Here is a 24,160-nt window from a genome sequence, read left to right on the forward strand (position 1 = left end):
ATCCATCACCTCTCTGGACAACCTTGGTCTAAAGGGAGAGGTTATGGATCCTTTGAGTGCCTTCTTGGCACTCATTGACAGAATTTCAGTCTCACACAATGAAACAAGAGATCTGGTGTCACTGCCCTCGCTATGCAAAGGGATGCCTTTTATCACTGCTGCTTCAGGGTGGAGGGAATCCTCTTTTTTCCTCATGTACAGATATTAAATATCAGAGTCAGCAGCTGGCATTCTGCAGTCGTCAGAGGGAACATCTTGATGGCTATTGCCTCAGCCTTGGCAGGAGAAGCAGGGGGAATGCGAATGCAGGCAAAAATCTACACTGGCCAACTCAGAAGCAGGAAAACACCCTTCAGTGGTATTTATGTTTGTCCTGGAGCACTGGGAGGAAAGAGGTTACTAGAAAAGGTGATGGAGAAGCACTCACGGCCATCCTTGGAGGAATCCTTTAGCACTGAGAGGGATTCCTACAACCAAAAGCAATGGCACAGAGTCTGTAGGAATTATACCTTTGGGGAAGCATTGACCGAGCTTTGATCCTTCCGGATGAAGCAGCGTGGGGGGCAGCCACCACACCTCAGTGGCAAAACTCGGTGGCCAGAATGAGCCCTCCTGGCTGAGACCGCCTAAATCCTACCCTGAGCCTGCCGCCGGTCCTCCAGCCGCTTTGCCCCATCACCTCTCCCTCTGGGCGAGGCAGTGAAATAACGCCCTCTCTTTTCCCTCTCCTCTCGGGGCTCTTTGGAAGCGTTAGGTATAAAACAACCATCTATCACCGACATTTAACAACCTAGCTTTGCTCGGAGGGAAAAAAAAAAGAGAGAGAGAGAGGAAGGAAGGAAAAAAAACAACCTTTACCACCCACGCAGAGATGCTTTTTTAAAGGAAGAAAGAAAAAAAGGCACAGAGAACCCAACCGAACAGCAGTGCGATCCCTCGGCTGCTCTTCCCCATTCGCCCCCACCCCCATCCGGGCAGCAGCAGGTGCTCGTCCCCCCGCACCTAGCGACTCATCCCAACCTCCCCCCCGCCCCGGGAGGCCTTCGGGTGCCGCTTCCCATCGCTCTGGGAGATATTTTCGGGTGACGGGAGCCACCTCGTCATTTCCGCCAGAAGAAAAAGACCCCGCGTGCAGGAACTGCGGCCGCGGAGACCCGGCGGACACAGCCTCAACCCCGCCGCTCCCCGATCCGCTGCCGGGCATCAGAGCCTTCGCCGGGGCCGGGAGCCGCCAGCGGGGCCGCGGGGGCGGGAGGCGTCGGAGCGTGCCACCGCCTCCTCCCCCTCCTTTTTCCTCCTCCTCCTCCTCCTCCTCCTCCTCCCCCTTGCCGCCGAGCCGGCAACATGAACTGAAATCCCTAGAGAGGAACAGAGGCGGCGAGCGAGCGGAACGGAGCGGAGCGGAGGCAAGCGGGGCTTTAGCGGGGATTTTGCCTCTTTCGGGTAGAGGAGCGGCCCCGGCTGAGGGCAGAACGCTCCCGACGCTGCGCACAGCCTCGCCCCTCACCCGGAGAGCGGCGGCCGCCCGAGCCCCGCGCAGCCGAGCCCCCATGGCCCTCATTATGGAGCCCGTCAGTAAGTGGTCGCCGAGCCAGGTGGTCGACTGGATGAAAGGTGAGCAGTGCGCCCCGTGTCCCCCCAGTCCCCATCCCCGCAGGTGCTCCCAGCCGACTACCCCCGTGGTTTTGGGCAGGGGTTGGGAAAGGAGGGGAACGGCTGTCGGGTCCTCACCGTCTGAAGGGACCTCGGGCACCCCCGGGGCGTGGGGATGGGAGAGGCCGGCGATCCCCGACGGCTGCAGCGCCGGAGGGGCGAGAGGGGGCCGTACCCAGGGGGCAACGGGCATGGGGCGCGGGAGGCTGTTCTCGGCAGACTCCCGAAATAAAAGTTGGATACGTGGGGAGGGCACCACGGTGCCTTCCTGGTGGTAGCCAGCAGCCTGCATTCGGGGAGCTGCCCCCACCACTTGAGCAGCCCCCGGCTCGAGCCTCGCCCCTGCCTGCGAGCATCCCACGTGCCCGCAGTGCGCAGCCCCTGGGTTGGCACGGAGGGACGCGCCGATGGCGTTAAGCCGGGTGCGATGCACGGCCATTTGTTGGGCTGGCATTTATTTGCTCGGCTCCTCTGCGTGCTCCCGTTCCCTCACCTGTCACCTCCTCTCTTAACCCCGTATAAAGTCTATTTAGAATAAAACTTGGACTTTTTGGAAATGCTTCTCTCTTATTCATATGCTGGCTTGGCTTTAAAGCTCCGATTTTAAAAGATATATATATTTTCTCCCTTTCCTTTTTACCTTTAACTTAATCTGCAGCTGTGTTTTGAATAAATCACCCTCTGATATTACATATCTTTTTATAAAGATAGAATGACCGGATGGGTACAACTTTCGAACAACTGCTACATTGTGGGAGTTCCTTATAGCGTTTTGCATGCTACTAATGTGACAGTTCCGTCATCCTTAAAATTTCAGGCATATAGCATATGTTCTCCATGCTGGCATTTATAGCTGCCGAGTTACAATTATGGTCAGCAATGTATGTAGTTTTTTTGCAATCCATAGAATTTTAAAAGCTGAATAGTGTGATACTTCGTATTTTAAGGAGCCTGCAAACACAACTTGCAACTTGAAGGAGCTGCAGATGAGCAGCACTGAATGCAAACCCCTTTCAACTCCGGAATGTTTCATTGAAGTCATTTGGCTTGCAACATTTTTGTTACTTCTAAAACAGTTTGTGTTGGGTTTTTCTTTCAAAGCAGCCTCTGAGATGCCTCCCTCATTTGTTGAAAATGCAGAAACACCAACCAATAATGACTTTCAGTGATTGTGTTTTTCAAACACTTCAAAATCGTAATACATCAAATAGTTCTTGTGACAGGTGAAGCACATGCCGCACTCTGTGTCTATATTGCTTCAATATAGAATTGGTTATTTAAAACCAACAGGCTGACTACGTGAAATCCTATATTGAAAATAGTGCAGCTGGAGGGAGGTTCGGAATCAGAAGCCTGGAAATGACACACGGGGCTGTAGGTCTGCTTGGAAAAGAATTAGGTGGACTCTACAGGGAAAAAGTGTGTGTGTGTTGGGGGGGGGGGGGGGGGGGGGGGGGGGGGGGGGGGGGGGAAGTTACTGCAATCACACCTACTGTTTGGATTATGAAGCTTGCTTTGAAATGTTCCGACGTTTATTTTGGTGCAAATGCTTGTTTGTTTCTTGGAACTACTTCCATTTTTTTACTGAGCAAACAAACCGATGTTGCTTCAAGCTTCCACTTCTTTGTTTTGTATTCTGCAGGGCCATTGACACTTTATGTAGAATGATGCGCACAGAGGTAACTCACCTGCCTCTGGCGACAGCTGTGTGAGGGAATCCACCCACACACACGAGGTAGTTTCAGAGGTAGAAATGAGTAGAACAGGCAACAGTGTGCAGGTCACTCTGCCTGACAAAGCTGGGGGAAGGACAGCAGTGAGGAAGGGCTGCAGCAACTTTATTTTCCTCACTTATTGTTTGATTGTGGATGCTGAAATCCAGGTGAAAAGAGGTTCTTCATCTGTTTTAAGCACATAGCCTTTGAGAAGCGTGGTCCAGAAAGCCTCAAAAATAGCTTATTTGTATTTGTCATTTAGGGGTGAATGCCCAAAATGTGAATGAACACATCTTTCTCCTGAGAACTTCAGGGTGAGTGCATTAGTGGTCTCTGCATTAATGGCACTTAATTCTGGTCTGCAGAAACTGCCTTCAGCTCCAAGATGAGGGAATATTAGGCTGAGTTACTGGGGTTATTTTACAGAATTACTAACGCTGAACTCTGTTTTAACCTCTTTCTTTAAATAAGTGCCCCGTTATGTAATATGCCTGCTAAAAGCAGTTCTGTAAAGAGTGTTCTTCAAAACAGATTTCAATGTTCAAAGCACAATCTTTCCTGCAAAAGGCAAATCCTACTGTTTAACATTGTTTACAGTTATCTGAAAGCAAGGGGAAATGAAACACTTTGGATTTTATTGCTCTCAGTGTTGCTGTGATGGTCTTGCTGGTATGACCTGAACGTTTGCAATAAATTCCCAGTCTGGAATTCTTTATTTAGGCAAAAGAGCCATGACATCAGTAGCATTTTGTTCAGAGCAGTGATAAAGCATTGGGCCTAGCATTAAGGATGTGAAAAATGAAGACAAGGAAAGTATTCCAGCCCTGAAGCATTACATAAAAGTGCCGACTCTTGGCCAGATGGCTGGATGGGGACAGGGCTCAAGGCAGTGGGTGTTCACCAAATTAATGCAGCTTCCCCAGTGTGCTCTCAGTTTTTAATTTCTTAACATCCACAGTAGGTCTCGGAAGCCCTTAGTGCTGCTTGGGCTCTAACACTGCTCTTAGGTGGATATAGACATAGAACTGGCTATGCATACGAATAAACTGCTGTCTATATTTTGCTGTGTGAAAATGTGTACAGTAAGATGTTGTGGATCCCAGTGTGTAAACCAGGTGATGTTAACCAATTAAAGCTTTGCAATTTAAAATGGGAAAATAAAGGGAGCACCTGTCAGCAGAGGAGTTCTTGTCTGTTTTGAAGTGAACTTGCTGACACTGAATTGACTGTCACAGAGCTGGAAAAAGAGCAGATGGATTAGCTCATCTCTCCCACAGGATGGCATATTGGATGTGCAGGATAAGACGAATATTTAAATTGATTCAAACTGTGCGTTATTTCACTTTTCATACACTTAGTACTAATTTTAAAGGCCCTGCATGGATCAGTGAGCTGAAACTGTGTCAATCAACTCCTCTGCCTCTCCTTTTGAGGACATATGTGGATTCCATTCCAGCGTTGCAAGACGTTGGCATGTTGCATGGGCGGGCGCCATCGAACGTCATGGCTTTCACTGAGTTGTGAAGGGAGCTTGTCAGATGTGCTTTTAGATTGCTAAGGCTCTGAGCAAACTCAAAGACAAGGCACTCAATTACTTTCCAGCCACCAGGAGGTTTTTAACTGGGTCTTGTAATTTTCCTTTTTTTGTTCCAGGTTATTTCTAATGGCTGTAGTTTGATAAGGGCATGCTGCTTTTAACAATAATCTAGTTTTAATTCAGCGCCATTTTTGCAGTAGCAACTATGTCCAAAAAGGCAGTCCACCTGGAAAAAACTGAAATTTCCTTATCTAAAAATATATACATATTTTTGGGGGTAAATGACAGCTTATAGAACTTGTACTGAACTCATATAGCTTGAACTGCTGTAATGGTAGTTATATTGAAGAAGCTGAAATTTGAGTCATGGCAAGCTCTAAAGGCTTTTAAAGCTAAAGAATGTGGTCTTTTTAACTACATAAAGTGTACTGTACCAGCATTTAGAAAGATGTAAATATTTAGAAGGACTAGGGGAAGAGAGGCTGTTGTGAATGCACTAGCAAAGAGAAAGCAGACTGTGAAAGTTCCTCCTTTGGATACGTTAATGTTACATGGATTTAAGAACATTCCCATTTTCAGCTTTACATTTGCACAGTCATTTGCACTGACAACTGTGTGCCAGTAGATGTAATGGGAACTGCTTGTACTTCAAGAAAATGCAAGGGCTTGTGGAAATGCTCTGAAACCAAGACTCTAACACTTAATAATAATTAAAATCTTGCTCTGGGGACCCTTTTACTCTTGTTCCTGCATGTGAATTGCCCTAGGACTTCTGTGGCAATATCCAGATTGTGCTGAAATCTCTAAACTATTAGCCTGCTCATCACTGGAGGCACCTTACCTTGGGATTTAGACTTCATAAGCAATAAGAATGACCACTATATCCAGAGTTACTATCAGACCTACTTGAGAAGTTCATTTTTGCCTTGGCTTTTGCAAAAGAAAATTATTATGGATAGAGTTTGGGAGAAAGCTTTTTCTGAAACATAGGATTGACTGTGCTACCTCAGAGATCTATGAGCATCTACCTCATGGTAGAGAGGAGGTGTGTTTGCATGTATGTTACTTGCCCTCATTTTGAGCTTTCAATTTTATCCTCTTCAGTTTTCTTTGCTGCGTTGAGTTAAAGGTACTTTTTTTTTTTTTTTTGTAGTACTTGCCTACTATTGCTTTTGAGGGCTTCCTTAACAAATGTAAAAGAAATAATATGTACATTGCTAAATGTTCTCAGGGAAACAGAAGCTTGAAATCTAAGAGTATGAAAAATACATGCTTTCTAAAACTTTAGTTCATTGTGAGGGGTTGTGATAGATTACTGATGAGCTGCAGAAGAGTCATCAACTTGAAGAGTCATTGTGTATCACCATATGTGGAATAGATCAGGTGTTCAACATTTTGTCAGCATTAAAACAGCATGTTTTTTTTCCTTCCAAGAAAAACAAACCAAAGTTCTGCAGTAACAGAGGGCACGTACATTTCTCCGTGAGCTTGGAAGTGATGCTATTAAATACAGCTATGAGTTTTACTGTAATGACTAGCAAGAAAATCTGTAAAAAACTATAGAAAAAGACAAAGTGGTACCATAGTTCGAGCTTAATTATGAGGAAATCCTGAACTTGCTAATGTAAAAATAGTTACTCAATTCATTAAAATAATAATTCCACTGAGAGGATTTTGGAGCCATGCTGAAAGGGGGAGAGGGGGTCTTGTGTGAAGTCTGGTTGTCCCCATCATGAGTTAAACCGTGCTGTTCCAAACTTAAGTTTTAAGAACTCTTGTTTTAAAACTGCAGTGAAAGCACCACTGAAAGATCTCTCTCTTTCACTTGTTTATTTTTCTTTGTGAATCTCTTACTTTTTTTCTTGCCCTTATGACATTAGGAATTTTAATAGCACCAGTGGCCATCACATCCATCACGGTGATATATTTTAGAGCATATTCATGATTAGGAAACCTCTCCTGCCATCATTTATCACCAGAAAATAGAACTGAAACTCCTATGTAACAATGCCTGACAGTCCTGGTGTTGCCATAGCAAAGGCAATGTTACATAAGCAGCCACTCTGCAAATAATTCACACGGTCAAATTTTAAGCATAAAATGAACTTTCATTTCTAAACTAATGATCTTTTTGGGAGTGAGCCTTTCTAGATGAGGTGATCTCATTCATTGCCAAAATTAATGTGTGAGCTGGGAAGCTCTTTCAACACTGCCCTTTTACACCTTTATTTTGTTTGAACATATTGTTCTGTTTCTGAAACATCTGTTAATTTAAATATGGCCTCACAATATGTTTTCTCAAGTGTTGTGGTGGGTTTTTTTGTTTTTGCAAAAGTTCACTGAAATTCTATATCCTGATCTTACATATTTGTTTGCACGCTGTTGTATTAAAACAAGCAATTTGTTAATGATTGTCAAGAATTTTGCAAGGCAGTGATATAAACCATATTATTTGTCAGATGAGAGTTTTGAAATATATATACATATGTATTTTTAGAGTCGCTACAAGTAGTTGTCTTCTAGTGCTTCGATAATTATAAAAGAGGAAGTTTTATTTTCTGTAACCCAACAGGCAAGTGGTCTGGCCTTCCTGACTGATCCTCAGAAGGGCAGCTAACCATTTAATCTCAGTAAGTTACTGCTATGTTTGGTTGTACTGCATTTCTTCAGGCCAAATAGTAGTATTTGTTACTGATTTCCAAAGGAATAGCACAAGGCTGTTTTCTTCATGGGTGGGCTAGAATTCAGAGGTATGCAGCTAGGAGAAAGAGGAACGTAGCTTCTTAGACTCCTATTCTATGTGGCTGCTGTTTCTTTTTCAAGAGGTCAGTATTTCCTAATTAAATTATAGGCTAACCATACTGGTGATCTTCTGTAGCAAGCAGTTACCCATAGCAAGATACCTTTAGATTTCCAGATCCAAATAAAACAAAATTGTACCACTCTTGCACTTATTACTTAAATAATTTGTTTAATGAAACCTTTAAACTTTCAGCTTAGAAGCTGAACAGTTATCAAGACAAATGCTCTTGAATAAGGATTCCTAAGTATCTTACTGAAAAATTGCAGTTCTGGAAGGTCTCTATCATGGAATGGTGAGAAACTCATTTTCTACATTCTTATCTTTCAGCTTTTCAAATGCATCTACTTTATCATCATTATTATTTTAAACTACAGATGGAGAGATCAGTTTTTGTTTTTGTTTTTGTTTTTGTTTTTTTTTTTAGAAGAAAAAAATCAAGAGGACTAACACTAGGCTTATGTTATAGCCAAAATACAGAGGAAAGCAACTAACATGTAGATCTCCTTGCAGAACTATGTGGGGTATTTAATTTCTCCTCACGGATCTAACAAGACACTCATTCTTAGATTTTAAAATAGTTGACTGTCCTGAAGCAAGCATCTGTTGTTTTCAATGATGTTCCTGCAAGTGAGGAATGAAGCATTGAAAGACGCAGATCCATCAATCTGTGGTGTTCAAGATGAGTGTTGTTCATATATACATTCCTTCTTCAACGTATATGGGAATTAGGACATGTCTGGTGAACAAAGATATATTTTTTTTTCCTTAAGTTTTCCAGTGCAAGGAATCTCTTTTAGTGTAGAAGGAATTCAGCAATGTCTACATCAAGTCATTTTCAAACACTGGAATTTTGGATATCCAGCCTTTTTTATTCTACTTACCTGCCAAATAATGTCATCTTTGAGAAAATAGCAGTGGGAGTGAACATGTAAGGTATCTGGCATTTCCTGTTTATTGGCTGTTTTTTTTTTTAGGTAGAAATTTAGGGCACTTGTTACCTCAGATGAAGTGTCTAGAACAGTAATTTCAAAGTGTTTGGCCTTACATGATGAACATCTGCTACAGTGCCATATGGTAGGAATTTCCAAGTAAACTGTTAATTAATATATGAGTGTACTAGAGTTAAGCTGTAATTAAGCGATATTCAACCAAAGTGTATTATTTTAATGCAGTAGGATACAAAGTGCTGCATTTTTACATTATACCTCTTATATTGTGAAGAAGAGAGGGGGGGAAAAAAAAACAAACAAATAACTTTATGAGAGTTAATGTGCATCTTTAAATTCAGGTTCAACTACCTCATTCAAGTATTTTTAAAATAAATGGTTTAAGTCTCTCATCAGCTTCAAACATTCGTTGTTTTGAATGGAACAAGGTCTTCTTCTTGATAATGCTGAATTTTAGATTGTTAATGCTGTGGAGGTTCCACTACTAGGACTCTACTGGTACCTGGACTCTAACAAATGGGGATCCTTGTATTTTCATCTGGTAAAACCAAGATGGAGAACATTGGAATATGTGCTGTCTGTAAGGGGAAGGGAGGTGCAGGGGAAGATGCAGGTCTTTCTTTCTGCTGGGTGGTGCTGACTGGTTCATGCCTAGTACCTTGGACTAGTACCTCTGTTGAGACAAAAATCATGCTGTGTGTATTGGTGAATATGATCTGTAGGAGTGTTGGTGTAGGAAATAAGTGTGTATGAGCAACGATGTTGCTGGGACCTCTTCCTTGGCTCTCCTCTATGACACAGGATGGGTGTAGCCAGGGACGTCCAGCTGTAGAGCCTAGGACACCTCTAAAAGACTCCTAGCTCTAACAGAGGATGATTTTGGCCTTATAGAAGGTTACAGTTAAACAAAAACAGTTATGCTATAGAATTTATTTTTAGTTTGCCCAGTTTCACCAGTTGCCAATATATAACTGACCCATTTTAAGTATACACTTTCTCCCTGGCCTCCCTTCATTTTCCCTTCTATCTTGATAATCTTCATGTCAGTAGGAAGGTGAAGAAAATATTCCTCTGCACAATGAGGCCAGGTAAATATAGGTGGGACATTTTTATGCTGACTAATTGACTTTAGGGCATTTTGTTCCTCTGAGTCAACACTGAAACCCTTCCTGGGGATGACAAAGGTGTTAAGTCTTTTTGGTGAGATGTGAACCTGAAGTCTTGACCAGGTGTGTTTGTTAAAGGACCACTGGCATTATATATTATAGTGGGGAAGTTAAACCTAGTGCCCTAATAAAATTCCATTTTAATAATTAAAATCTTTGTAACTGAATTCCCCTCATTGACATTCATGGCTGATGTGTGCTTTCTTTACTTCATTAATTGCACTGTAGTTTTGCTGGGTGCTTTTGCATAGCTGATATTTTGACTGTATTTTGTAAGATTCTCAAGGCTCAGTGTTGTTCATGTCCTTGTTTCCTTTTAGCTTGTCAAGGAATTGTGGTGGAGGGTTCTGTTGAAACTGATGTGGAAGTTTTTCTCAGAAAAAACGACTTACGTTGAATACAGCTGACTACTGTGAATATATGCTTGTCCTGCTTGTGTAAACCTTTTAAAAGCAATCCAACAAAAATTTATTATTATCTTTGCCTAATTTAAGTGTGAATGAATTGTAGAATTAAATACTTAAAAACAAAACATAACAAAAAACAACAACAACAAAAGAACACTTATTGAACATACAGCACTTCTAGCTGACTTGTTTACTATTCCTTTATCCTCACAGATAGAACCATGTTCTCTGTCTCCCTTTCTCCAGGTAGGGATCTTTTTTGTAGGCTTTGTTTAACTAGATCCAGCTCAATCTTAAACAAGTAAACCGGTTAGGGTGTTTTTTATTTTTGTAGTCTGCTTCTACTTGTTTCTAAAGCCTTCTGTAATTGCACTGTGATGAAGTGGTCATTACTGCTTTTCAGAAAGGTGTTTATTGCCGTTTTTCAAGCGTTGCAGTCTTACTGTTAGTTTAACCTGGAATGTGAAGGCTTATTGTTTCTTAAATTTCTCTTTATGTCTTTTAGTACAGTGTTGAGTGTTGTGTCCCCTAAGTCCTCTTGAAAATATCTGTGGTCAGTAACTCCATTGCTGGGTATTGGACTTTTAAATCAAATGTTTTTTTTCATTACTTTAGCCTTTTATTTCATTGTATGTTTTAAACCTTATGGATCTTAGCTGTTTAATGCATCCTGTGGTCAAAAGCCTATTTCTGAGCTCTGATAATTGAGTCCAAGAGCACAGTGTAGTGTTAACAATTTGTCATGCTCTGTGTGTGGATTTGAGAGAGGTTCAGCCTGGAATCATAATCACTGCACGTAAGAAATTTCCATAGAAGTATCATTCTGAAACTTTGAAGGAAAGAGTGCAGTTTATGATCAGAAAAATAAAGAGACTTGGCTGAAAGACAGCATTCTGTGTGAGCAAAGAAATACTTTTTTTTTTTTTTTTTTTTAACATGATTTTTACTTTACCGCCTTAAAACATTGTTTTAAATGTCTGCTTCAGCAAATTACATTACTAGCATAGCGCACTGGAATGCCTGCGTGAGTTACGAAGCCATCCTTAGCAGCTAAAGAACGTACAGTGTTGGTTATGCAATTGTGAGACTTTCGTGTTCTCAGTTAGCATGTTTCCTTAGTGTTTATTTTAGTTTTTTTCCTTTTAAGTAAAGTATTTGCTGTTCTGTAAACTATGTTGGTTTGAAGAAGACAGCTTGAGATTCGTGGCAAGGCTAATGAAGGAGTACTTGCTATCTGTATCTCTAAGAGAAATGCTGGTTGTTTTAAATGGCCTTTCAAGCTCAGTCACTCTGAGGTCTTGTGAAAAACATTGTATTTGGTGCAAGGCAAAAAATCACTTTCTTGCAAAAATAGACTCTGTGTAGTATACAGTTTTGAGTAGATGAATAAAAGATGAAATTTGTTGTGGAAGGTTAAGGGTAATTTCAGTTCCTTGAAAGTTTTCAAAGTTAGTTTAAATGGAACTCATTTATTTATTTATTTATTTATTTTCTCTCTTTTGATCGATAAAACTTTTTTCAGTCACTTACTTCGACATCATTTATCTCCATCCTTTGCACTGTTCTTCACTCCTTCTAAGGCACAATGAACTACTCAATTATGAACTGGAGGTAACGAATGCTAATGAGATATTAATGAGTAAACCTGAACAGTCTGGACAATTAGTTACTGGCTCTGGTACTGTTGTCAGATCACAAGATTTTATCTGTGTTCCTGAGATGCTTCTTTCCAAATCAAGGTGTGGTGTTGCACTCTGCATGGCTGTCAGGGCATCTCACTGCAAGGAGTTAGAGAAAAAGGACTTGAGTTTGTAAGATATTGTGTCCTGAATGATTTTTGGATACACAGCTGAAACTCCTGTTTGGAGATGTGAGCTCTGTTTATAGCAGATTAAATGAGAATATAACTTCAGTATATGGAGTTACTGCAAAAAACAAACAAGCAAAAACATAACAAAGTGAACATTTTTCTTTCAAATGAAAAGAAGGTAAACCAGAATACAAATGTGGCTGCCCAGATACTCATAGAAGGGGGAGGGGAGTAAAATAAAACAAGTAAATGATCCTTGCCTTTGAAAATGCTTGTTTTTCAGTTGATAATCTATTTCAGGCTGTGGTGAGTGTAGTGACATTGTGGATCCAAAGTAAAAACAGGCATGCACGTAGCTCTTCAATTGCATATATGTGAAATTAATTCATTTAAGAGGAAGAATTAAATAGCAGTTAGGAATGTTGCCTTAATGTTTCATTAGCTTTGTTCACTATGTATTTGTTCAGTAACGTGGTCTGCCTTTTAAAGGTAACTGACTTAGGAAGTTATTTATTCTAAGAATCAAAACTGCAACTGTTCTAAAATACTAGAAGCTTTTTCTTGCAGTTTTCTGTATTGATAAACCTCACAAAATCAAAACTGATCTCAAGAAAAATTGAAAAAATTGAAATGAGATCGTAATCTCTGAAGGGAAATATTAATGTGTTGGGAATGTTAAAAATGATAAAAATCGTTTCCAAAATTACAAATATATATATACATTTATATAATTATATAAATTATAAATAAATATAATTATAGAACCTTTGAAATTTTTAAGGCAATTCATACTTTGAACTACAAAGCATCTCAATAACATTAAATGACATAGACTGTATTTTCTACAAAGAAAATGGCTTCCTAATTATGGTAGATATGGTAGATAGATATAAAAGAGTCCTTTAGTGTCACAATTAGATATTATAGTGTCAAGAGATCATTTAAGTTTGGGCTCATCATTTTTTTGACCTTCGCGTTCCTTTGGAACACTACAAACCCGTTTCATATCAGCCCTCATTGTTGAGGGAAATAGATACATGTGGATCCCCTACTTGAATGCTTCTTTTGTGTAAATAAACACCATCAGAACAATTGGCTTGAATTAACTTCTGATGAGTTCTTAAACGCTCCCTGTAAAGTTATCATCATGTGGCAGATGGGAAGTAAATGAGCTAGGAGTTCAGAGAGGTCAGATAAGGCCAGCTATAAAGGCTGTATGCCTTCTTTTCTTTCCCATCTTTCCCCCTTTTCTTAATGACTTTTTTTGCTGTGACACACATGGCTTTACGTTTCTATCTGTGCCCCCTCTAATCCAATTGCTTTGTTTAGTCAAATGAATGTTGTGGTTTTTTTTCTTTTGCTTTGAATTTTGGCTTTTGTTTTTAGTATTAAATGTGCATATGTAATTAGGATATGTTGTTAAAGATTAGATTTTCACAATGGGATGTATGCCAGCTCTTGAAATGAAGTCATGCTTGTCAGGAGATAGTAAATAATAAGCTTAGTAAGGTTTAAAAGATGAGTCTTGCAAAATATTAGACCTTGTAATGAGCACAAAGTGGTAACAGCACATAAATATCAATTGTTCTTCTCCAGTGGATCTGTTTCAATATGAGTTTCCTTAATTTGAATTAAATTTTCTTTTGCCAGTTTAATGAAACAAGCAAAAAGGGATGTTCGTCTTTTGAGAAACCACAATTTCCCATCCCACAACGACTTGTTTTGAACTAAGGGGGAACAATCTGACATTCATGCAGTATCTTGTAATCTTACTTCCCAAAAGCACATTAAAAAAAGAAACTGCAGTCCATTGAGTCCCTGTTTAGCTGCAAGGGGGGAAATTGGGTTCCTAGCTTCACTTTTGGGACTTTATATTTTGTTTTTCATTATATCCTGAATCGTTTAGTACTTCTGGGAAGAAGAGCATGGATCACATGTTTCCCTCTGCTCTTAAATATCTTGAGCACTATTGCATGTGAGCATCTTGGCTGGTGTGCATGCATGCATGGGATGGTGTGCCCAGGCTACCATCAAGGGTGGCATTAGCAGGAACAGGACCTGGAGCCAAGGATGGGTCTGTCTTCTTGCTATTTTAATCTGCCAAAACTCTGTGTAGACACACCCTAAAAGATTAAGAACTTTTTTTTTTTTTTTTTTTTTTTTTTTAAATGACTGTAGTCTCCAATTTAGGCATCTAATTTCTATCTTTCAAGTGCATAAGTCTTTCCATAGCTCAAGGCAGAATAACCTCTGCTAATGATCTGGACAGGAGGGCTGTCCTTGGGTGTTTTTGATGAGTTCTTTGGCCCCTGTGGGTGAAGGGAAGATGGCACAGCCCTTCTTTGTGGATGCATCTCTAGCTCAAAAAAGGTAGAAAGCGGTAACAGCATATCAGAGTACGTATATGTGGTGGGGAAAGTGGGGTAATTTCCATGGAGAGGAGGAAAAGGGAGTACTGTGCACACACACAATATTTTTTCTGCTTTATGTTAATTTTTTAAACCATTTTGAAAAATGCATGTATAAATTCTTTGATTTGGGAGATCTTGTATGAGATGTTACCCTGAGAAAGAGAAATTGCCTTCTGTAGTAACAAAATGTTTTGCTTAGATTAATAAAAGAAAAACAAAACCAAATAAGTAATGAGGAAAATGTTTATCTATTTAGTAATTTAGGGATACTTATGGAGCAAGCAAAACCTCTACCACCTGGTGCTGAAATTGAGTAGCTATTATACTAAGTAGCAGCATACTGCTATGGGTACCCTGGTATTAGATGCACCATTTTTGGCTAACACCCAGAACATACATATTTGTTACTGGAAGGCCTTAAAAACCCTTTTGTAAGAAGCTGTTATCTTGCCTATCTCAACAACAACAAAAAAAAATTAATTATACAACCAAATCTTTTCCCATGTATTCTCTGTGTTGTTTGGATCACTGTGGCTTCAGCGGTGTTTCAGCAGCAGGTAAAGGGGCTGCTTACCACCCACTGTACTGCAGGTCCTGTGGGTCCTCCTCATTACAGGGGTAAGAGGAGGTTAAATGCAGTCTGTGATCTCTAAGTAGAAGCACCTCTCAATGACTGTTGTTTTTTCTTGTTTGTTTTGTTTTGTTTTAATTTTAATGAAAGAAATTTGTCTTGTAACAGCTTTATATTCCCAGCTAATTAAAATCACTGCCTTATATTGCTCTCTGTATATCCTGCTTGGTAGGCAGAAAATGTTTGCTCTTTGACAGATTCATTTCTTGTTGATATTGGTTCTGGGCTTGTACAGCTTAGAAAATAAGGCAGTAAAGCATTTTATGCATCTGAAAATGCAAAGATTTGTTAATAATTAGTACACAAAACATGCTTGGTCTTCTTTAGCATCATAATATGCAATTTGTTTTTCATGTTTAAGTGCCTTGGCATTATGGCAAGACTAAGTTGAAGGGTATTTAGTTTGATGTGTTAAGCTTAGGAGAGTGTTTTAAATTAAAAAATCATTACAAGACGTGGTATGCCTTTGCTAGCTACCTCTTTAAAAGCTTCCAGGCAGGAAAAAAAAATGCCTTTTTCACTGAAGAGATGGAATTGTTTGAGCTTTCTTAGGCACTCAGTGTTGTTTCATGCCTTTCAAATTATGTGAAGTCTTGTATGTTTTTCCAGTGGTCTTCTTGTTGCAGTGCTTTGATGTCTTCTGTGCAGATCAGAGTGTGTGCAGGTGGGACCTGAAGACTGCCATACCACCTGTCACTGCTGATCGGAGATCTGGAGACTTGAGGAGCTTCGCCCAGCTGGAAATTAGGATTGGTTGTAGAGATGCAGCAACCTCCTAAACTCGTTAGGTGTTGCTTGCTTTTCCTCCTATCTTTTTATTGTGCCAAAAGCTGTGGAGTGAACTGAGGATTAGCAGCTCCATTACCATTTGTCCCAGATGTCAAACAGCCTCTTGACAAATTCTTTAGTAGTCATGTTGGTGTAGATTCTGGAGTATGCTGGAAAGGAGGAGAAAAGGCATTTTTTACCTGCCTAAAATCTCACAGATTAGGTTCCTATTTAATTTATTGCAGCTGAGCCAGTTGGGTTCTTTTTATGAATGTAATAGTTATAAAAATGAAAACCAACTACCAAATCCAATATCCCCTTGCCTAGCCAAAAGGGGGGGCTGGACAAGACCTTGAGTTAACAACTTCACCCCCAAATAGAGGGTCCCCTTGAGTCAAGACCACCATGGCCTAGTGGCATGACAGGCAAGGTGAAGTTAATAAGAGCCCAAGTTATTTAAAGAGAGAGATCTGGTAGCAAAATGATAATTGTGCAAACTTTTGCCCAAGTGGTAGAAGGCATCACAGTTTGCCATCTACTTCACTGTTATTCTTCTGACCAAAGGCAGGATGGGAGAGAGTGTTTGTATTTCGTAATGTGATGTTTTAGGAGAGGCTTGATGAAGGAAACCAGCTGGATGGGGGCCTGTTGTCTTGGGTTCTGCAAAACATAGGCTCTTGTAGTCTAGCTTGTCATACATGGAAAGAAAGAGGAAATGCTTGAGAAAGAAAAGAGTACAGCAAGCATTTATTTTAGAAAGAGTGTTTGATTAAATGTTTTTGAGCAACAGAAACCCTTTGGTGTAAAACTCCTGTCTGCTCTAAACTGTAGGCCTGCTTTGATCTGGCACATTGCTTACCATTGTTACAGTGATAAGCAAGACACTACAAAACAAATTTATGCTGAAGAGAAATAAACAATTGCATCCTCAAAATCCATTTCAGAAGCTCTCTGAATCTGTATGAAGAACAACAGTGTTTTGACAAGAGTACTGATATATTCTGTTACTGTGGATTGGAGCTGAGTTTACTTTCTGTTTATTATAAAGGCAGATGGGATTTCAATGCATACTGCTCAGTAAGTTACAAATTACCAGTCAGATCATAGTAGAAATGTATTTTTTTTAAAGGCTAGTAGATCGTTTGGTGAATCTGTGTTAAAATGAATTCAAAAGGAGTCTAATGCTAATTTCTAATAGAAGCATAGTAAATATTTAAATTCTTGTTCTATATATGTGTGTATATATATATATATAATTTTTGTGGCTTTTAAAGTATTGTTTTCAGGGGTGTTTAATGATACTCTCAAGGAAAATTTGAAATACTGTCATCATACAGTTTGAGATTAAGTTTTTTTGGTTATGTATAAAAAGAAATGAAGATACTGAAATGTCAGGACTGGCAGCTAAAGAAGCGGACCCCATCTAACACATAAAAGAAAATAAGTAATGTAATGTATTGGATACACTGTGCAGAATTTCCCTTTCTTTGTTTTGTGACAATAACATATTATGAAAAATCCTTTATGGCATTTGCCATGCTTTTACTAGAAGTTCTTTCCTGGCTCTCTTTGTGGGCCATGGCAGTGTGGTTGTGCATTTCCCTGTGATGGCAGTTAGTAGATGTGCAGCAGGTTAATTCTGGCTATGTTGGCTGAGGCATCGCTTACAGTAGTCCCGTGCATTCCTGCAGAATTAATGGGTTATTCATGTGCTCACCAGGGGTGAAATTACCTGGCGCATCATGTGAGAGGCCTAGAATTCAGAACAAGTGTGCAATGAACTCTCCCATTAACAAATAAACCTCTTTCAGTTTGATTATTCTGAAGGAGGCAAGGTGTGTGTGGGGGGGAGGGGAGGATAATATTGTACGTTTAATAAGATTTCTTAGGTTGGCAGCTGCTGATGTAGTTAAGTGTGGACCGTATGGTGTGGAGGGCAGTCAGTGGGGTTTCTTGTGTGTAGGCAGAGGCTAAAGCACCTGTGAGATCTTGCATGACCCTGCATCATGTGACAAGTAAAGCTGTACACATGGGGCTTTAGTGGCCAGCCTGGCAATGCTCTGGTTTCAACTCCAACAAAACCAAAAAGCCAAGTGTATGAGTTGCTTTACATTGTAGCTAGAAACTTTACAGCAACTATTTTGTCATTTTTTTCACTCGTTAGCACTTAAGATTAGCTGTTAAGAGACATGAAATGTTTAATCACCATGTCTCACCATGTTTCTTATTAGCATAGTCGCTAGTGCAAAGTTTGTTTAAATAATAGTAATTAAGTAAAAAAAAAATGCTTTTTTAATGTTTTACTTGGTTTGTTTTAATTTTAAGTTATTTAAGTGTTTAGATTACTGACACAAGCAAGCTACATTTTCGGCTCCAATGAAATAATATTCTTAAATACTTAAAATCTTGAAGTAGCAAGAAAATAATCCTAAATGCCAATCTGAAGTCTGGAAGATTCTCTTACAGCCACTAAATGTTTAGGCTTTTTTAGTGTTTGTTGCAAAGATGAGTAATATGATTCTAAATTGAAGCAAATGATTTCTCATTATCTAAGGGTCTTCTACTTCATTTAATATTAAAACTGTGACACAGTATTGGTTCCATAACATCCACACATTCACGGAATTGCTTTTTCTTCCCTAGTGCTGGTTAGATATTTAAAAAGCTGTTTGGAGTAGACTTCTGAATAACTGAAACGAGATCTCTCAATTATAAATGTAAGGAAAATTTATCAGCCTCAGAACTCCTCAAAATCCTGAAGCACAGCTGGATATTTAAAATGTTCCAAATAACAATAAAACAGCTAATTCCACCAGGGGCTGTAATTGTAGGACATTTTTCTTAAATAGAGATTTATTCCCCTGCACAAAGTGGGCATTTAATCAAAAATAACTTTTGCTTCACTATATTCTGAAAGCGTAGATTATGTAAAAGATCAAAAGCAAACACTCATTTTTAATGGTAATTTTGTGGAACTCTGAATGGAAAATATCAGTAAAACTTTACTAGTCAATACATATCCTTCTCTTTGCTACTCTAAATCTCAAAGACCTGCTCCAAGCCATGATGGGAGAAGTCTTCACAGTGAATTCAGACAGAGGGGATTTCTGCTAGCATTGCTAACAACAAACACATAGACAGGTCTGTCAGTGGCGGTGCCTTAGGTGAAATGTTGTGAGAAAGGAAGAAGAAAAGGGACTTGGCTTCTTGCAACTCCTTCCTGAATGTGCGCTGGGATTGGCCACATCAAAGTCTTCCCAGCTGGAAGCAATATGGTGAGGTGCCCCTATCATGTGCAAGATATTGGAAGGGAAAATGGTGCCTGGATACAGCAGTGGGTTTGCATAGGGGAATTAGGGATGAGCGAAAGGTCACTGCTGTGCTTTATTTAAGGTTGCTGCTCCCACTTGCAGTGATGAGGTTGGGACTAAGCTGAGACATGTTTGGGCAAGGACAGTGGGCCCCAGAGGATGGATGCTGCTTTAAAATGTCCTGGGAAAAAATTGAGATGTAGGAAAACAGCCTTTTGCCTCCTACAAATGCTGAAGGATGGCATTTTCTTCGAGAAGTAACTGTGAAAATTCTACCAAGAAAAACGATACCTTGTTATGTTTTCCCTGCATGTTGATGGAGTAAATTTTCTTATTAGTGTTTAGAGAATGCTGAGTGATGAGATGTGGGTTTGCAGAAGGAAATATTCTGCTGCTGCTTCTATACAGCAAGGGGGAAAATAATATCTGTGGACTTGGCTGAGCTGTAACCGTGGTGATAGGCAGTGAGGAAGGCATAACTGAAGAGTAAGGTACAAATTAAAAAGGTTGGTTATTGCTGGAACTAAATAGAATTTTTGGGTCTTGACAAAACAAAAATTATTGAGGGGGGGAAAAAAAGGCAGAAGGACTGTGTATGCTTTACAGCTTGTGGAATCCTAAAAATATATTTGTCCTTGGCAAAGTGTCTGGAGGTCTGAGAAATCATTACAAGCAGCTCACAGGGTGACATCTGGGAGCTTCAATGCCTGTTGAGTATTCACTGTAGGAGCTGGGCTTGAGAGCTACTTCCTGTGGGTAGCATGTTAGATTTTGAAGCTCTGGTCAGAGATTAACTCCTTGAAATTTAATTGAACATGCTACTGCATGTTCAAAACACTGGCAGTTGTGCTGTTTTGTTGTGATTTTTTTTTTTTTTTTTTTCCCCTAACATATATTGTGGGAAAATAATGAAATTAAATTTACCAAAAAGATGGAATTTGAGTTATTCTGCCAATATTAAAGCATTCCTGGATTAAGAAGAAAAATGAAGGAATATACCTTATGAATGTATAAATCTCAGAATTATTTTGGAACTTGTTTATATATGTTGCATTGGGTAAAACTGTGTGTTTAAAGGAGAAAACTTTTTGTAATATCTCTAAATGCTGACACTTCTTTTATTCTTACAGCATTTTAAAATAGTTACGTTAACTGTTGAGAGATAATGTAAAGCATGTACTCAGGTCTAAGGTTTCCATAATATCAGTGAAACTAGTCCTGGCCTACTAACAGGTGAATGGACACAAGTAACTGCAGCTTTCCTGTACAATTAGAGCTTTCTCATGTAGAATATATGTAAACTCACAAATACACAAAGCACTAGAGCGAGCTACTTTAATTTCTGTCAGAATGTTCGCATACTTGAAGTTAAAATCATATATGGTCTCAGCACTGAGGTCCAAATTTGAGAACTTGAACAGCTGAGTTGCATATGCCTTGAAAATGTTACTCTGGGGATTTTCTGATTTTGGCTATTTTATTTCTGTAGTGTAAGTACTGCAGTCACTTTAACATTTGCTTGAAACGTGGTTAGTCCTTAGTTACTTTATTGACAGTACTATATTTTCGGGTTGCCAGTAGCTATGAAAATGATATAATAGTGAGTGTAGCAAGTGGTCCTGCAAAAGTACTTTTACACTGATGCTGTTCATCTGTTTTGTCTGGGATGAAAGTTGTGCTTTCTGAGAAAATAAAAGATGATTTCTATTTATTTATTTATTTATTTATTTTTTAACGCATGTTTCAGAAAGCTGTTCTCATCCAATGTGTTCTTAAACAGTTACATTCTTATTGCTATTCCTTAATTGCTAATATTTGTTTTAATATGTCTGGGGATTCAGCATGCATTTATTTTTATTTGTATTTATTTATTTATTTATTTTCCCTGAAGATGGATGTAAACCTTCTTGAAATGGCTTAGAAAGCACTGCTGCTATCAACCTTAGATACTGCTACTACTACCTTAGGTATAAATTGAAACCTGCTAGTTTTCTTGCTACCATTCCTTCCATTCTTTCCCTAGCATGGTTTAAAAATTGTTAGGGTCTACATATTTAAGCTTGTTCATGAACACCTATGTGTCCAAATTAGCCTTCTTCACCTTATGCGCAAAAGGTGGGGAGAGACATTTTGGGATGGAGTTCAGTAGTGTCAAGCCAAACCCTGAGAGATTGTTTGCACAGCTGTGTCTAAGCAGGGACCAAACTGTTAAACAACCTAGCAGGGGAAAATGAATAGAAACTCCTGTTGGCCAGAGCACTGAATTTCCTGGACAGCACTCAGGATGTTATGAAGTCATTGCACACAGTGGGTCAAGGCTTTTACCCACATTTTCCCCTTGTGCTTGGGAATAATTCCTTCATTGTTTTGTTTTGGTGTTTTTTTTTTTTTTTTTTTTTTTTTTTTCACAATAATATAATTGGCCTCAAGTATCTAGATGAAACTTTGTATTGATGAATGATGCACTTACCTAGAACTTCAGTTAGGGGACCTTTCCCTGTCGGTGTGCTGCTTCTCTGACGTGATAGGAGACAGTGTGTGTATATCTGCCTTGCTTCCTTGCAAATTGTAGATTATGAAACCGGACTACTGAGCAATAATTTAATCAGTGCATCAGAAGAGCATTAAGCTCCATTAAACATTGGGTCACCATCAATGTCAGATGAGTATTAAATTATGGCTTGCAACTTAGCAATACTCATCCAAAAGGCAGTGCTTAGGTTCTTGGCAAGCATGTAACAGTTTATTATGGAACAGATGCTTCAGAGCTTAACATATGACTGGAGTGTCAAGTTGTGTCAGAGAAGATGGGCCCAATGTTAATGCAGTGCTCAGACTTCATGGGACACACGTTAACGAATCAATCCCTACCTGAACAATGTAGGTTAAAAGAATTAACAAGATCTATCATACACTTGGAATTCAAAGCACAGCTCATCTGCCAAGGGTTGGTTTGTAGTGTGAATAGGTTGCAATAAAATCTCTTTGAAAATGGTGGTTGGTTTTTTTTTGTTTGTTTGTTTGTTTGTTTGTTTGTTTTTTTAATTTAAAAATAATAAAAAAATGTTGGAGTCGTGAGTATCTTTCTAGTGCTGGTGCACTACAATATTGCCAGCCTAATACTTGGAGAATGGCTTTAGAAGTTCTGCTGCTAGTCATAGGTTTTCCAGGTAGCAGCAGTAAGATGAATGTAGGGACACTTTCTGGGTGGCTTCCTTGATGGGAAAAGAAAAAACAAGAGTTGTTTTGATAGAGACAAAGAATACCTGATCTTTACACAGACTCTAGCTTGGTAGTAAGATGGATTCTTCCACTGCAAGTCCTGACAAGATTTCCCTTCCCATCTGCTGAAGATGGTGGCTAGTATTCCTATGAAAGTCTTGTTCTGTTGTCAAGATTCTCTTATCAATCAGTAACTTTGTATTACTATGTGGCAAACTGGCCTTGTAAACTTACCAGTGAAGTACTGTGGTGGGAAATCTTGAGCCACACAGGCTTTTGTTTGTTCAATGTTGAGTAGCTGGTGCTCAGGTGTTGCCAGCTGTAAATTCTTGCTGCTGTGTGAAAACCACAATGCTTCTGCTCCTGGCGGAGTGGGCTGCAGATTGGATTGCTGCAGTTTCAGGTGAAAGAGCTTGGGGCAGCTGTGCAGAAGACAGTGGTCTTAAGGGAGAAATCCTATCGTCTGGTCGTAGGATGAAGTGCTGGTGTCAGTGTATTGCAAAATTCCTCCAGCCTAGAGAAGCTTCTTCTGTCTGTAATTTTTGCCCTATCGTATTGTTTGAGAAGTTTGTGTGTCCTAAATTGTCAAACTGTTATTTCTGTTTTCAAAGAAGCACCAATGATTTGGCAGGATATTAATGTGAAAATATTCATATTAAAAGTTTGAGAAGCCTTTTCCATTTTTCACTTTTTTTCCTACTACAGTCATGAAGCTGGCTATTACACAGAACACCAACTCCCAAAGGGACTTCATCAGAGAAGATTCCCTCACAAGAAAAGGACTGACGCTATATTTTGACAGACATTAGATTTTCCAGACCCCCATCTATCATTTCTGTATGTGAGCACAGGGATGCATGTGATGCAGTGCAAGATTAGAACATATCTATGTTCTAATACATATATGTCTAACCTGTTGGCATTTGGAAATAATGATCAAGTGGTGCATTTTATACCTTAGAAGTAGTGCTTGGAAATAAATAAACTCAAATGAAGTAAGTTCTCTTCTTCTCAAAAACATCACCCTTTAAGTCTTACTGAAGTTCAGAAAGATGTTTTTTTAGTGCGACCAAAGAATTTTGTGGTTGGCAACAAGGACGATTGTTTCCTTCACTCTTCAGTGATGAAGAGGAAGGCATGCAAAGTTAAACAGAATTACTATGGACAACAAGCTATTAATTTATTCAGCTTTTATGACTACTTGAAGTGGAATCTAAATCTGTGTTGCAGACATGCTTTTAAGAGTGCATATGGAACAAGGAAGATCTTGCAAAGTTTTTTGTTTTTAAAGTAATAAAAATATATAACAAATTATTTTAAGCTATGCAGGCTGAAAGTTCAGATTTCTTGTTTCTTGTTGGCTTGTTTGTTTGTTTGTTTTTCTAGCTTTTATTTGGGTCCACGTCAGGTATTAAAAGAATACTTAGTAGTTTTTTACTGAGTACTCTTTCAAGCAGTTTATAATATAAGTGCTGTTTATATTTACAATGCTTAGTTGGGCAGGAAATGCACAACAAGCCCAAGATGCATACTGTGGTTGGCTGTGTTTAGTTCTACCATTCAGGGATGTTGCAGAATAAAGGATGATGATCATTCAAAGGAAACTCAAGGTTAGAATGAATTCGGTGGTTAAATCTTTAATGTTGGCTGTGGTTGTTTTTGTTTTTTTGTTTGTTTTTCCCCTTTATCTCATATAAGGTCATGATGTATTAGCTTGTGTGAATCTGCTGCTTCTCTAAACCTGTCCAGTTTATTTTGCCATGCCTTCTATATGATTTG

General features: G+C 39.4%; 1 protein-coding gene across 6 annotated transcripts in view; it reads left to right on the forward strand.

Annotated features, from left to right (window-relative positions):
* Positions 1-1,266: 1,266 nt before the first annotated feature.
* Positions 1,267-24,160, forward strand: part of CNKSR2 (connector enhancer of kinase suppressor of Ras 2) — a 196,942-nt gene continuing 174,048 nt past the window's right edge. For all 6 annotated transcript variants that reach the window (XM_015885338.2, XM_015885357.2, XM_015885347.2 and 3 more), the window contains exon 1: positions 1,267-1,614. In XM_015885338.2, the coding sequence (XP_015740824.1) occupies positions 1,551-1,614 (64 nt within the window). In that variant the 5' untranslated portion in view covers positions 1,267-1,550. The remainder of the gene's footprint in view (positions 1,615-24,160) is intronic.

The sequence above is a fragment of the Coturnix japonica genome, chromosome 1 (genome assembly GCF_001577835.2).
Source record: "Coturnix japonica isolate 7356 chromosome 1, Coturnix japonica 2.1, whole genome shotgun sequence".
In the NCBI taxonomy this organism is placed as follows: Eukaryota; Metazoa; Chordata; class Aves; order Galliformes; family Phasianidae; genus Coturnix; species Coturnix japonica.